The following is a 16,221-nucleotide window of genomic DNA, read 5'->3' on the forward strand; positions in this document are numbered from 1 at the left end:
ATCTCATTTCTGTTGTTTAGGAGAAACAATAAAGTTAGACACTAGGAATATGAAGGACAGAGATGATTTCACAATCCTGTTTTGCAAACAATTATTAACTGTCTTGGAGCAGGAATGTCTATAATGGGAAGGTATAATGGGGAGATTTAGGTTTGTTTAGGATGTGTTAGACATTTTAGTAAACTGGGCATATGAAGAAAGAAACAGAGGGAACCGCTTGGCCAAACTCCCCTGCAGTGTTCTTGAGTGAAAACATAAATGCTCATTGCTTTTTTTTGGAGTGTTTTTGGAAACCCTGTGGCTGTGGAAGAACTGTTGCAAGCCTGGCACAAATTGTGCTGTGCATATTCCTATAAAATGAAGTCATCTCAGACCAATGGTTGGCACTGCACACCAGCGTTTTCTGGTATGTTAAAAACAATAAAACACCAGGTTTCTCTCTGACATTACTTGGAATGTGCTTTCAGTATAGCCATCAAATGTTTATTAAGTCAGGAGGGGGGATTGCAATGATATGTCTTAAATGTGCACCTCTGTTTCTCAATTTTCATCAATATAACATATAACCACAAAGCTAGCAATGGTTCTCAACAGGTTTTGTTTCACACCCCAGATTTGACATTGAACATGATCAAGTGGTGACCCAACACAGTACCAAAATTATTTATTTTATTTTACTATACAAAATAAAAAAACAAACCTAAACCTAACCATCATTGGAGTAAAGATAGGAAGGAACATGAGAGGGAATCGCATTCGTCATTGATTATTTCAACGTGATTACATTCTTGTTTCAGCGCAAGCTATCAGTTTTGAACTTGAACTGATGCAAAAATGTATTGATGGTAGATGACACCTTTTCAGTAACTCAGCAGAATGGGGCCAATGTCAGGGCATTGGAACTTTCGGTAGAAGCATGTCAAATTTCCATGTGATCATGTTGATCTGGAGGCTGCCAACATTGCTCATGAAATCGCTGACAATGGAAAAACGTGCTTTTTGCTATGGTGACCATACATCCTCTCTTTTTCTAACCTGAAAAAAAGCATTGGTATTTCAAATCTGGCTAAAAATGTATTCATGTTGATGTGCTCTCCACAGTTAGGATCATCATACATTCTGTGTTTTTGACTGCGCATCAATCTTCACGCGTTAACGTGTCCTTATGTGATTATTCTGGCTGAGAGTGGCTGAGCGTGCACTCTTTCAAAGTGCTTTTCTACTCTCTCTCTCTTTCTCTCTCTCTCTCTCTCGCTCACTCATCCACTCTCGGTCAAAAAAGTCTATTTTGTAACCATACTTTTAAAGCTACGTTCCCAAACTCTTCCCAAAAATGTTTCAATAAAACACCTGTTTCATCAGACTTGTGCTTACTACAATTTGTCATTTTTAAATGAAAATGTTGACTATATCAGAACAACAACTACCTACCTATATTACATATCAGGGAAATGTATACTACAGTGACGGGTAAAAATAGAGCATGAGGAAATTTTTCAACTCAGTCCGTCTGATATTTGTAGCGCAACCTCTGTATGTGATCTGTATAGCTGGCACTTGCATGTCAATGGTAAAAAAGTTAGAAAATACATTGAACAAGAACACAAGTCATGCCATGTGTGGGGAGAAACAAGCCAAGCATCTCTTTTCACAAACTATCCATACTAAATATTGTGTGGCAAGCATAAAACATCACAGCAAGAAGTCTGAAAAGTGTGAAGTGTCATTTTTTAATGGCAGCTGATCTTTACCGTTTTATTTTAGGGCTATTATTACACGTATTAGTGTTACTGAGTGTTATGTTGTGGGAAAAATATTATACATTTGTATACAACATATTTGTGACACCAAAACTTAAATAATTACTATGGCAGCAAACCAAGTCACAAATTCAGAGGACTACACTCTTTATCTTTATACTACACTATTACCCAAATGTAATTGCATTTAAAGGTCAGATGGATTGTTTTGCAGCACCCTTGAAGGGCCTTTCCCCAACAAAGGCAATATTGTTTCAGGATGAATTTTTGTAGTTTTTTTTTCCATCCAAGTCTTGAAGCAGCTCTTTGTGAACGGTCTTCCTGTGGAACAGTGCATAGCAATTTTACTCTCTCGTCTACACCAGAAACAATAACATGCTCACCACTGTGAGTAGGCAATTGATTTAATTGATTTAAATTAATTAAGTTTGAATTGAAAATATCTTAAATTCTGCCTACATGGCAGCAGTTAATAGAGCAGGTAATGTTTTGGCCTCATACTGTTTTAGGAAAAATTGTAACACATTAGAAACATAGGCCATTATTTGATATTCTAATGTGCTGATATTTGAAATGCTGTTAGTTTGCAAGTGCTTAGTTAAGTACGATCTACTGGCATGTAGACCAATTTCTTTATAAACTCATTCAATTCAGACTTTGCACATGCAATATCAATAACAGAGGCAAAATCTATCTATCTAATCTATCAGAGCTCAGTGTTAATCAGCAATATAGTTGAGCTAATATCAGAGAGGTCATCAAAATGCACAGCTCACAATGATGAAGCATTATGTGATCATACAGAGTATATAATCACTTTGAAAAGATCTTTTGCATAGTAGGCATTATCAGTTATTCTGTTCATTACCATTAAGAGAAAACTGCCCAGTTAAATATTTGTCTGCCGAGTTGTAAGAGTCAATAAAAAAATAACATTAGCTATTACAAATGTGAATGAAGGGAAATAGTGAATGGCTGGACACTGAAATAATGGATACAGCACACTTTGTTGACTGTATTCTGGCCTCTTGTGGCCACACCAAGCTATCTACATTAACTACAGTTGAAGAACATCATTTCTAAAAGGTTATGCAAATAAAAACAGATTTTTATTTTATTCATCTTTGTACCTTTAGCACTGTGGAGGTAAAGTCTTGTTAAAAATGTTCACACGGTCACTATTTTTATTTTTTACAGTAGGGTAACATAGTCCAATAATGTACATGCACCATGGGAGATTTCTGTCAATTTTGTCATTTTTTCTTATATTGATATTCCCACAACAGTGTCATTTTTAGCACATCTCAAGTTCTGTATTGTGTTGTGAATTATATGGTGTAAATGATTGTGAGGGAAATGACATTCATGTTTTTGAAATAAAATAAACTCTTTTGAATTGCTAATGTTTATTTCATAGCTAACAGTTTATGTACCATAAATGCATTTGGCAGACAAAACACACAATTAAATAATATTTGCACACTTCATGTGTATTTTGGCAAAATTACAGCTTGATTGGAAATGAGGCATAATAAAAAATACTCTGCTCAAAGGTGTATTATTTTCTTCAAACATCACTTGTCTTGTATTTTATCTCAAGCATGCTCCTCATGACACTTTTGTTGACTCAGTAAACTTACACTAACTTTTAAAAAAGAACGTTTTAGAGACAAAATTGTTTGATGTAGTGGAAATGACACTACAACAGAATGAAATTCATACATTGTGAAAAATGGATTGATATTATTTTCACACATGGTGTACCAGCCCATGGGCCTCTCAATTCTTTATCCGTCCTTGCGTATATACATAACAAACACACCCACTCTCTCAACATGTTTGCGCCTGTCATCTTCATTTTAGTCACTCAATAGTGCACCTTAGTTTTGGCTAACCAGATTAGAGTGGAGAGAAACCATAACCAGCACTATCTTATACTCAAATATCTCTGGAGACCTTCATAATGAGAAACAACGGTTGCAAAGAGTGCATAGACAAAATACTTCAAGAGGCTCCGACTGCAAGAAAAGCTCTTCTAGACAACCACAGCAATCTGCACAGGGTGGCCGATTACTGTCAGAACAAATATCTGAATGTGAGCTAAGTATTCTTTGTTTTGCTTTTTAGTTACTCTTTTAAGATTTAACTTGTTTTCACTCTAAATTCTTATAGAGTCATTTTTAGGTATTATTGGTGGTCCAATTTTCACATTAGGCCTAAAATTGAAATGTATTTACAGAAATAAAATATTCTATATTATAATATAATAAATATGCTGCATTGATGAAAAGTAGTCTGTGATGCACCAGTATTGTTTAATGTAATGAATGTGAATGACATGCATTGAAGTCCCAAATTTATCACACTAAAAGTGGAATTCATTTCACAGGCCCATTTATGATCATTATTAGTTTATTATTCACATGGTATCCTGAAGACACTGTTCTTAATGCTATATACATTTCTAGCCTACAGCTTTGTGCTTTTTGTACTGACAGTATGCATGTCTAAACAAGGCTAGGTATGTCTTCTTAGTATTCCACGAAAACTGTTCTTAACATGTTTATCTAGGAATCCATCTCTGTATCCTGTAGGTATATTATCTTAAATGCAGGGTTTTTGCAGGAGCCTTTTATGCTCATATAATTATATAAGAAAGTGTATAATCTTATTACCATGGCATTAACCTCCATTATTAATGATTAATCTCATAATTTTTGTGGCTCACAGATAAAATTTGAGTCTCTGTTATCACTGAGCTTGAAGATGAAACTGGTATATCTGCCTATCTTCCAAATAACTCTAAATGTATATGATTTCATAATTTATATGACATTTAAAATGGAGCGAATGATGTTTAAAAAGATGAATTTACAGTAACATCTGCCATCGTTTTGTTGAAATGTTGAAAATATAGTACATGCAGGGAGTGAATTACAGGTGAGTTATATGAAAAAAAATATTATTATAAAATAACTAAACACAAAAGTTTGATTACAGATAACCCCCTTCGCCAATTCCCCAAAAGGTGAACCACATAAAAGTCTGTTTTCTAGTATTTATAAACATAATCCTAAAAAGTATCGGATACAGAAATGTGATATTTGGCAAGACATGTAAAAATCATATAAAACACGGTATGTCCGTTCATGTCTGGTTTTCACTTACATAAAAATGTCACATACTTCTACATACCGGTATATGCAACATATATCTTAAAATAATACAACAATTGCATTAACATATGACATACACTGTATTGTATGTCAGAAATAACACACTTTTGGCACGATTAGATGGATGGATGGATGGATGGATGGATGGATGGATGGATGGATGGATGGATGGATGGATGGATGGATGGATGGTGGGTTGGATGGTTGGATAAATGGATGGATGGATGGTAGGTTGGATGGTTGGATGGATGGATGGATGGATGGATGGATGGATGGATGGATGGATGGATGGTTGGATGGATGGATGGATGGATGGATGGATGGATGGATGGATGTTTGGATGGATGAATGGATGGATGGTTGGTTGGATGGATGGATGGATGGATGGATGGATGGACGGACAGACAGACACATTATTTAACCAGATTTGATTTAGTCATTGTATGAGTCATTTTGCTACTTACTGGACAAAAAACATTGTCAAAATCTTCATGTTAATTATGTTGAGACAACTTAATTTCTACCTTTTTAAGCTTTATTCCAAAAATGTTTTAGCAGTTTTGAAGCAATCATCTCAACCTGGCATCTAGGGTTCATATCATCCAACACACAAACCACAATGACAGTGACACGAAAGCACATGCACTCACCTGACTCATAACTCAAGTGGACCACAAATACAACAACACCCATGGCATCACTTTGTTGTAAAAAGTGGTGAGGACAGTTTGGGGTGGTGAGGTCAATAAGTGGCAAAACTCATTAAATTAATTAGGTTATGTGCAAATAATGTCAAATACGATTTTTTATTCTTGATTACCAATTCAAGAGCTTAAATTAAAACTTCACGTAATTAATTTGATCCCTTGATCCATGCATATAACACTGCCGGTACTGGCATTTTGTTGGTCAGTGGAAAAATACATGGATCAGTAAGAATTAAGCCAGAATGACCAATTGGTCTCATGGTAAAGTTTTCGCCTCCAGTATAAGGAGTTCTTTGTTCTAATCCGCCATAACATAACATTTTATTTTAATAAACGAGGAGTGTACCTGCACGTCATTGGATGTATATTATCAGTGGAGACACATTTGTTTGCATTTTGCTTTGTGATTTAACTGGAAAAGAACACGAGTGTCACGGTTTTTAAATCCTATGTCTCTTCCTTGTCTCGTCTCTTTGTTATTACTTGTGTGTGTGTGCGTGGATGTGTGGGCGTGACTCGTTACCGTGATCAGCGCTCAGCTGCAATCACTCCTCTTCACCAGCTGTGACTCATTCCCATTCCCTTTAAATACTCAGATCGTTTGTTTGTGATGTCCGGTTGTGTTGATCCCTCTGAGTTCCAGTCCAGTTCCCTCGTTGTCCCTGTTTCGTGTTCAGTTGGCTGTTACCCAGATTCGTCGTGTTTGTTCAGCACTCCTCATCACTCTTCTCACCCCATTCATCTGACCATTGGAGCCCCTGCGTCACTAGACCTTCACCCCGGACTTTTCCCCAATCTTCACAGTTGACTGTTAATAAACTTATTGTCACTTGCAACTTGCTTCCTAGCTTCATTCGTGACAGAACGATCTGACCACAAGATGGAAGCAGCGAGTAACAGTTCAGACAGTCTAGAAGAATTCGTGAACAACAGCAGACTTCGTATGGAGAACCAAGAGAAGAATCTCAATGACACAGCTCGCGCTGTTCAGGCTTTAGTGGCGCAGGTGTCCGGACTCACCCAGCAAATCCAACTTCTGCGAGCCCACACTGCGCAGCCCGCACCGCTGATTCCTCAACCACCACCAGCGGTCCCCTCCCTGTCGGAGCCCCGCCTACCGGTTCCAGAGTTATATTCAGGTGAACCCAGTTTTTGTCGAGATTTTCTAACACGATGCTCAGTGCATTTTTCTCTACAGCCCAGAACATTCTGTGATGAAAGAACCAAGGTCGCCTTTGTCCTGACACTACTTTCTGGGAGAGCAGCACTATGGGGAACGGCGGTGTGGGAGAACCAGGACGAATGCTGCGCCTCGTTCCAAGCGCTCTCCGCGGAGATGAAGCGGGTTTTTGACCGGCCTGTTTCCGGTAGAGAAGCAGCCAGAGTGCTGGCCGACTTGCTTCAGGGAGAGAGATCTGTATCAGACTTTTCTATCGAGTTCCGGACCCTAGCGGCGGAGAGTCAATGGAACGAGGAGGCGCAGTGGGACATGTTCCTGCATGGGCTGGCTGACCGCGTCCAAAAGGAGATATACGCCATGGATCTCCCCACCAAGCTCAACGACTTGATCGCTTTGGCGTTAAGAGTGGACGCAAGGCTGTCCAGAGTGGAACGGCGAGTACAGACCAACCGTCCTTTGGGAGGATTTGGAGGCCAACGTTCTGGAGGCGGGGACGTGTTCAGCCCCGTCTGTGATCCCGAGCCCATGCAGGTGGGTTGAGCCAGGCTTTCCCGGGAGGAGAAGGAAAGGCGGAGATCCCAGGGCCTTTGCATGTACTGTGGAGGAGCTGGACATTTTGCCTATAACTGTCCTTTAAAAGGACCTGCCCGATAGTAAGTATGAGGCTACTATCGGGTGGGATCTCCGCTGAGAAGACCTCATCCACATCTACTCTCCTTCCGGTAAGACTCCAATGGTCAACCCACCGTCACGACTGTCGAGCACTTCTGGATTCTGGGGCCGAAGGTAATTTCATGGACTACACTTTTGCACTCAACCACCAAGTTCCCCTCAGGTCTCTCACTCATCGGATTGCTGTACACGCCCTCAATGGCCAGGAACTTCCCACCATTTCCCTAGCCACTGAAGACATCACTCTCGTCACGTCAGGCAATCACACCGAGACTATCTCCTTCTACATACTGGACACTCCTCTTGCCCCCATCGTCCTTGGTCATCCCTGGCTCACCCGTCACAACCCTAAAGTGGACTGGCAGTCTAAGTCCGTGTCGGCGTGGAGCACTCAATGTCATAAGTCTTGTCTTGTGTCTGCCTGTCCGTCTGTTTCTGTCCCTGTGTTTCAGGAGGAGACTGTGGATTTATCTAATGTGCCCGCGGAGTACCTGGACCTGAAGGAGGTGTTCAGTAAGTCTCGGGCGGCTTCTCTTCCTCCACATTGTCCCTATGACTGTGCCATAGAGTTATTGCCAGGTACGTCTCCGTCTAAGGGCAAGTTATATTCACTCTCGGTTCCAGAGAGCGAGGCTATGGAGAAATATATTTCTGATGCTCTACCTTCTGGATTCGTCCGCCCTTCCTCTTCTCCAGCGGGGGCGGGATTCTTTTTTGTGGGGAAGAAAGATGGATCTCTGCGACCTTGTGTTGATTACCGGGAGCTGAACAACATCACGGTAAAGAATACTTATCCTCTGCCGTTGATGTCTTTGGCTTTCGAGAGGTTGCAGGGAGCATTTATCTTCACGAAATTGGATTTACGTAATGCTTATCATTTGGTCCGCATCAGGGAGGGGGATGAATGGAAGACCGCTTTTAACACCCCCAGGGGGCACTTTGAATACTTGGTCATGCCGTTCAGCCTGTCCAACTCCCCAGCGGTCTTCCAGGCACTCGTTAATGACGTGCTGCGAGACATGGTCGATCAATTCATATATGTTTACCTGGATGACATATTGATTCTTTCTTCATCTCTCCAGGAACACGTGCAGCACGTCCGACTAGTGCTTCAGAGGTTGCTAGAGAATGGGCTTTTTGCCCACCCAGGCAGGCTCGGTGGGCTCTTTTTTTCGGTCGTTTTGATTTTACTCTCTCGTACGCCGGTTCCAAGAACATCAAACCCGATTCTTTATCACGTATTTTGATCGCTCAGCCGTCCACTCCGAGTGCATTTTACCAGAGACGCTATTCATCTCTACACTCACATGGGAGATCGAATCAAAGGTCAAGACGGCCTTAGAAGGGTTAACGCCCCCGGCTCAGTGCCCACTGAACCATTTGTTTGTGCCGGAGGGGTTATGGTCCAGCGTTATTCAGTGGGGACATTGTTCTAATGTGGCTTGTCATCCAGGAGTTAATCGAACTAAGTTTTTAGTCAAGCAACGATTCTGGTGGCCTCTGATGGCTCGTGACGTTCACAGTTTTGTTTTGGCTTGCTCAGTCTGTGCCACCGGTAAGAGTTCCAATCGACCCCCAGACGGGTTACTTCAACCGCTGCCGTTGCCGTCGAGACCCTGGTCCCATATCGCTCTTGATTTTATTACTGCCCTCCCACCCTCCCAGGGGCACACGGTAGTTTTAACCGTGGTGGACCGGTTCTCGAAGGCGGCCCACTTCATTCCCTTGCCCAAATTACCCTCAGCCAAGGAGACAGCGGTGATTGTCATTGACCACATCTTTCGGCTACATGGCCTCCCGACAGATGTGGTCTCTGACAGAGGACCCCAATTTGTGTCCAAATTTTGGTGAGAACTTTGTAAATTACTGGGAGCGACTGTCAGTCTGTCCTCAGGGTTTCATCCCCAGAGCAATGGTCAATCTGAGCGAGCCAACCAGGACTTGGAGAGAACGTTACGATGTTTGGTATCCAAGAATCCTTCCTCGTGGAGTCAGCAACTGTCTTTGGTTGAGTACGCCCACAACACGTTACCAGAATCATCCAAGGGCCTATCTCCGTTTGAGTGTAGTGTAGGTTACCAGCCACCTATTTTTCCTAGTCAGGAATCTGAGGTCGCGGTCCCCTCCGCTCACGCCTTCGTCCAGAGGTGTCACCGCACTTGGACTAAGGCCAGTGAGACTCTACTCCAAGTGGGGTCACGCACCAAGGCCAAAGCTGATCGCCACCGGTCTAGGCCTCCCGTATACGTCGTTGGTCAAAAAGTGTGGCTTTCTACTAAGAACATTCCACTCCGCTCCGTATCTAATAAACTTGCACCCAAATTCATTGGCCCGTTCACTGTCACCAAGATTGTTAGTCCGGTGGCAGTCCGCCTCAACCTTCCTCCGGCGTACAGGAGAATCCACCCCGTCTTTCATGTATCCAAAATAAAACCCGTTTTTTATTCCCACATTAATCCGCCGGTTCCGGTCCACCCTGCCGCGACTTGTAGATGGGGAACCTACTTATTCGGTCAATCGTATTCTGGACTCAAGACGGAGGGGACGCGGATTTCAGTACCTGGTGGACTGGGAAGGTTACGGTCCGGAGGAGAGAAGTTGGGTACTGGCCAGAGACACTCCCTTATCGATAACTACAATCGGCAGGTAAGGGAGCCTGGGAACGCCAGGAGGCGTTCCTGGGGGGGTACTGTCACGGTTTTTAAATCCTATGTCTCTTCCTTGTCTCGTGCTTTGTTATTACTTGTGTGTGTGTGCGTGGATGTGTGGGCGTGACTCGTTACCATGATCAGCGCTCAGCTGCAATCACTCCTCTTCACCAGCTGTGACTCATTCCCATTCCCTTTAAATACTCACCACTTTCTCATCTCTTTGTCAGATCGTTTGTTTGTGATGTCCGGTTGTGTTGATCCCTCTGAGTTCCAGTCCAGTTCCCTCGTTGTCCCTGTTTCGTGTTCAGTTGGCTGTTACCCGGATTCGTCGTGTTTGTTCAGCACTCCTCATCACTCTTCTTACCCCATTCATCTGACCATTGGAGCCCCTGCGTCACTAGACCTTCACCCCGGACTTTTCCCCAATCTTCACAGTTGACTGTTAATAAACTTATTGTCACTTGCAACTTGCTTCCTAGCTTCATTCGTGACACACGAGCTGCGCAACAGCAGACTGAGTAGATCATGTGTCTGGATGCACAAGAGAACATCGATGCCCACTGTCACTCAACGCCACTGATAACAAGCACGAATCATAACATTAAAAATAACAATTTCTAGCGCCAGATCACCACCACTTATTATAACACACACAATTGAATTGAAAAGTCCTGCTCAAGAACTGAAAGATGTTTCTTCAGCATTAGACACATACCTGACGAAAGCTATTGCAAAAAGTGGTAGGGACATGTCCCACCTGTAAATTATGCCTTTGACACCACCAGTGCAAATACTGCAATAAAAAGCAAATATTAAAACATTAATTTGCCATTTTTACTAACGCCATGGTGCATGCTGGGAACCTGACATCATTTGTACATCTGGCTATGGCCAACAATAATTATTTAAGTTAAGGTGTCTTGGCATACTCTTTTTTATATAATTTTATTAGATTCTCTGAGGTCCACTGATAATGTTAGTACATTTGATTAGCACCAAAACAATAATAATAATAATAATAAATCTCTGGCCCTCTGTCTGAAACACTCGGTTAAGGCCTAAGCACCTCCTTAAAACTTCAACGTAAATGCCCACTGTTATGATTGGCTAAAATCGTGCAGCCATTCATATTCAGCCATATTTGAAACTAAATCGGAAGAGAAAGAACCTGCTCCACAACATTATAAAACTCAATTTCAGGGTTTACACATAATGCACTTCCAACACATTGCATCCGAATATATTAAACTGTTTGTCTCAAGCACAACAGTTACCACTCAGCATCATAAACTATCAAACAGTCATGATATTTGAAATATTCATGAATGAAACGTTTTACTTATGGTTTTGCAATCGAGACCAATGTTTTTAACTGCCCCATCCTTCAATAACAGTTAGTTTGAAATGCTTGAATCGTATGAATGTTTCACAAGCAATCCACATTGTTATGAGCTGAAAAACACACACACGTCTAAAGTACGGTGAATAGCCAACAATCACAAATAGCACAGATGGGTGCAAGAACGGGTCCATGATGCGTTTCTGTTCAAAACAACAAGATGCAGCTGAATGAAACAGGGTCTCCTTTTCAGAGTTGTATCTTGACACCACATCTTTTAAAAGCAGCACAAGATACATGGCAATGGTCAAAGATGTATTGTATCGGTCTAGTGCATGTCTATAACAAAATTCATTCAAAAATAGTCCAGTTGCGTGGTGTTCAGGAATAGTGAGGCTACACTAGGCCTTTCTGTTCTGCTCTCTCTGTTTATGAACTAAAGCACCAGTGGGTGGGGCCAAGGGTGTGATGATGTAAAGTAGCCATTGATGTTTTTCGCTGTATAGTCAAATTAATGAATTCCCTAGTGATGTATGGAAGTCAAGGTTTGCGGCTTGATTGCAACAAATGCATTTATTGCATTTGGGATTAAGTTCTCAAGAGTGCTCAAATTATCAGTATGCTTTTGTAGTACTGTAGAATTATCTCAAAATATCAAGAACATTTTAATCCTCATGACATTACACTTTTAACAAATTTATATCGATTACACAAAATGAAATTAAGTTGTGACAAAAATGTTTAAGAATTGTGAATCTGACACACCTTCCTATAATTTTCAAATCAAGCTGAATACTTGGATTAGATGCTTCAGATGTGGTAGATTTACAAGTGTAGGAATAATAATTTGCAGTTGTCCATAAAACAGTTTAAAGGCAGAGTTTGAAGGATGAATTTTTTTATATTTTTAGGTGGAGGACACCAGAAGTGTCATTGAAGAGTCCAAGGCTCTCACCGCCCAGGCCCTAGCCAGTGTCACATACCAGATAAACAATCTAGCCACCTCTGTGCTGAAGATTTTAGATGCTCAGACTGTTCAGCTCAAACAGCTGGAATCCTCAGTCAATATGCTGACGCTGGTGAGTTTTACCTTTCATGGAAAGCACCAGAATCTCTTGAAACATAGCGCCAATCATTACAATGGGAACAATGATAGAAATACTGTACTAATATAACATTTATTACTCTGCTCATTGGAATACTTGATTCTGATTGGTCAAACAAGGCATTCAGCTGTGAAACATTTCTGAATAATCACATTTGTTCTCATGGCAACACTGTATAACTGACCATTCATCTGAAACTTTAGCTGTGCTCGTGTTTTGTCTCTACAAGTAAGCTAATAAATCATTTCAAATCCATATGTCATGTCGATTAATTGTTTATTTGGTAAGTAGCTGGGTAATATGGAGGATAATGTACAGTCTGCCAGTCACAAAATATTTTCCTTTGTTGTGTATTTTGTGATTATACTAGTACCAGTGGGGATTTCTTTAAGACTGCAAGGGAAGCTCAGCTTCCCCTATAATGTCAAAAAAATAATGGTCAAATATGTACTATTGTGTAAACAATTTATTGACAAAAAATGCGTTAGAACACGTTCATCTCGAAGATGTGTATTACATAATACATTCGAAGAAATGTATTATGTCAATTTGCATAATACATTTCACACAATTATACACCACATTCCTTGTTTCAGTTTTACCAAGTTTAATATATTTTGTTTTAGAGCGTTCGTTCGTTCGTTCGTTCGTTCGTTCGTTCGTTCGTTCATTCATTCATTCATACAGTAGGCTAGGCTAGCGTCGTACGGGTGAAACTACGCACGATGGCAGACGGTGCTAATATTGTCGACCTGATTTTGGCGAAGCCATTTGAAAGTCTTCCTTACGAGGAAAAATTACAATTAAACAGCAGGGCAGATCAACACCTAAGATTGATTTAGTGCAAAAAATAGGGTAAATAAGTTTATAATGTAGGCCGAAAATGAGCTTCCCCTCTTTGAAAGACCAGCAGCCGCCACTGACTAGTACATTATCTGTTACTGTACTACATTATCCCCTTCTTCCCACACAGTTGCATGACATGTGTAACATAATGTTTGACGTTGAATTACGATGTTGTCAAAGTTGCATAGATAAATTTAGCAAAAATTGCCTATTAATATGAATGTTCACACTCAGACAATTGGCATGTACAAGGAGAATACTGCACGGAGAGAGATTGGAGTTCTGACCACACAGGCCAAAGTTCCCCGGACTCTAAAGATGGTTCCCCCAGCAAGTGGACTTGAGCCATTTCGCGTGTACAGACGTGTCCCCATATCCTATACCCGTTTAGACAAACTAGGCCATGGTCACTGGGAAAGCAACAAAACTGTAAGCACATACACTGTTTCTCCACACATTGTTAAGTCATTTTACGATAGTGGGAGTGAATGGGAAACTATTTCTGTTTGGTGCCACTAGTGGCACAGAAATTTCTCTGTTAAAAGAGATTCAGACATGCTTGGTACAATAAAGTTATATTTGCTATATTGATATATGCACACCAATGGCATTGAATATTTATAAACATCTTGCAAAGTTTGTATTAAAATGTGACTGAAGCGTTAATTTGATCATACTATGCTGATCTGTGGAATTCAAGGAGGACTCTAAAGAGGAAACCGACTCTTTCCAACAATTTGGTACACCGGCGACCAGCACCTTTAACTTGTAAGTACTAGACAATGTTTATGCTAACTATTCAGAAAAATACACTGGTAGCCAAAAGTTTGGAATAATGTACAGATTTTGCTGTTTAGGAAGGAAATTGGTCCTTTAATTCACCAAAGTGGCATTCAACTGATCACAAAGTATAGTAAGGACATTACTGATGTAAAAAACAGCACCATCACTATTTGAAAAAAGTAATTTTTGATCAAATCTAGACAGGACCCATTACAGCAGCCATTACTCCAATATCTTATCCTTGAGTAATCATGCTAAATTGCAAATTTGTTACTAGAAAATCACTTGCCATTATATCAAACACAGCTGAAAGCTATTTGGTTTGTTAAATGAAACTTAACATTGTCTTTGTGTTTGTTTTTGAGGGCTACAAATACATTGCTCACCACCAGCTGTCTCATGCACATCTGCTGAATTACGGAATGCGACGAACAAGTGTCGTTCACTCTGGGGTGCATAATAGCACCAAATTAATAAAAAACTAAAATTAAAATGTGTTTACCCTTGCTCTTGGCACTACAGATTGCACTTAACATGTTTAATCTCCTGGTCTCTTAGATAGCAGAAAGTAAAAGTGTGAATATAAACAACGGTGAGCAAAAATAGAAATTTTTATTCCATTGACGGTTCGGTTTATGGTTGGGGTTTTGGTTAATAAAATGGGATAGAATTAATAAAATATGTATTCATTTTGACTGTATTACATGATTTACCAGTCAAATATAACTTACTTTTGGTGCCACACTGTGGAAAGTTCACTCATTTCACCTCAACAACATTTCCAACTTCGGCCACTAGGGGCAGGGGTTTAGAATTTCGGTAAATACAGAATGATTTCAGCAGCAAAACTTTCAAACTGCTTTCGTAAGATTCAGTGTGCATCAGTCTGCACTATGAAAGTGGTCCATATGATATTTGTGCTTTATTTCAAGTCCTCTGAAGCCATAAGGTTTTCACAGACAATTCCCCTCCAAATTGACACAACAGGCGCCATATTTGAATTTACAACTATGGTGCAGGGAAAAGATTTTTGTAAGTAAAGACTTGAATTTAACTCTTCACGTCTGGCTCTTTTTGACTAATTTTGTGGTGTTTTCTGTCCTTGGAGCTTCACAGGCATGGTCACTATGAACTTTAACTGTTGTATGAAAAAGAACTGTGTAAAGATGTGTGTATTTACTTCGTTTCCAGGTCTTTTGTGGGTATTGCTGTTCCTCCTCCGTCAGTGCCTGACTGGGTTGGTTCTAGAATCACAGCTCCTCCTGATCTCTCTCCAGCTTCACCATCTCCTTCACCCATACTATCTGCCTGCTCCCCATCTCCACCTCCATATGCCTATCCAGAGTTATCCATGCTGCCTCCACCTCCTCCAGATGACGAGATGGGGGATGCTCCACCCCCACCCCCTCCTCCATCTCCTCCTCAGGACAACATGCCATTTTCTATTTCACCACCTCCACCCCCTAGTTCTGGATATGGAGGCTCTTTGGTACCTCCTCCTCCACCTCCACCAGCACAAAATGCTTCTGCAAAAGCTCCACCTCCCCTTGATGGCAAAACGGCTGTTCCACCACCTCCTCCTCCTCCTAGCTCTGTGTACAGTGGTTCATCGTTACCCCCACCGCCCCCTCCACCTCCTCAAAATGTCTCCATGGTGCCACCGCCCCCTCCTCCTCCACCTCCAAATATTGGCGGAAAATTTGTTCCACCTCCCCCTCCTCCGCTCCCGTTTTGAGTGTTGAATTTCAATGTTGACTTTATGTGGCAGACTATAAAACGGTTGACTCGAGAATAATTGTATTGTTGTGTTTTATATTAAATCCTATGTAACTTCCATTTACAAGTATACATTTTTATGTTATAAAGCTCTAAAAAAGTAATATGTTTTATGTTAAGCATATTAAAGTAAAACATCAAATTCAACATCAGGTATATCTATTTTTTCTTGTTTGATATACATAAATGGAGGAAAAAATAAAGCTTTATGGTAAAATTAATTAA

General features: G+C 40.8%; 1 protein-coding gene across 1 annotated transcript; it reads left to right on the forward strand.

Moving 5' to 3' along the window:
- The first annotated feature begins 3,618 nt into the window (after positions 1 to 3,618).
- LOC127626956 (abl interactor 1-like) lies at positions 3,619 to 16,160 on the forward strand. Its single transcript, XM_052103116.1, has 5 exons — positions 3,619 to 3,855; positions 12,397 to 12,564; positions 13,672 to 13,866; positions 14,138 to 14,205; positions 15,412 to 16,160. Exons 1-5 carry the CDS (start codon positions 3,724 to 3,726, stop codon positions 15,953 to 15,955), a joined length of 1,107 nt encoding a protein of 368 aa, XP_051959076.1. The 5' UTR covers positions 3,619 to 3,723; the 3' UTR covers positions 15,956 to 16,160.
- Positions 16,161 to 16,221: the final 61 nt, after the last annotated feature.

The sequence above is a fragment of the Xyrauchen texanus genome, chromosome 33 (genome assembly GCF_025860055.1).
Source record: "Xyrauchen texanus isolate HMW12.3.18 chromosome 33, RBS_HiC_50CHRs, whole genome shotgun sequence".
NCBI lineage: Eukaryota > Metazoa > Chordata > Actinopteri > Cypriniformes > Catostomidae > Xyrauchen > Xyrauchen texanus.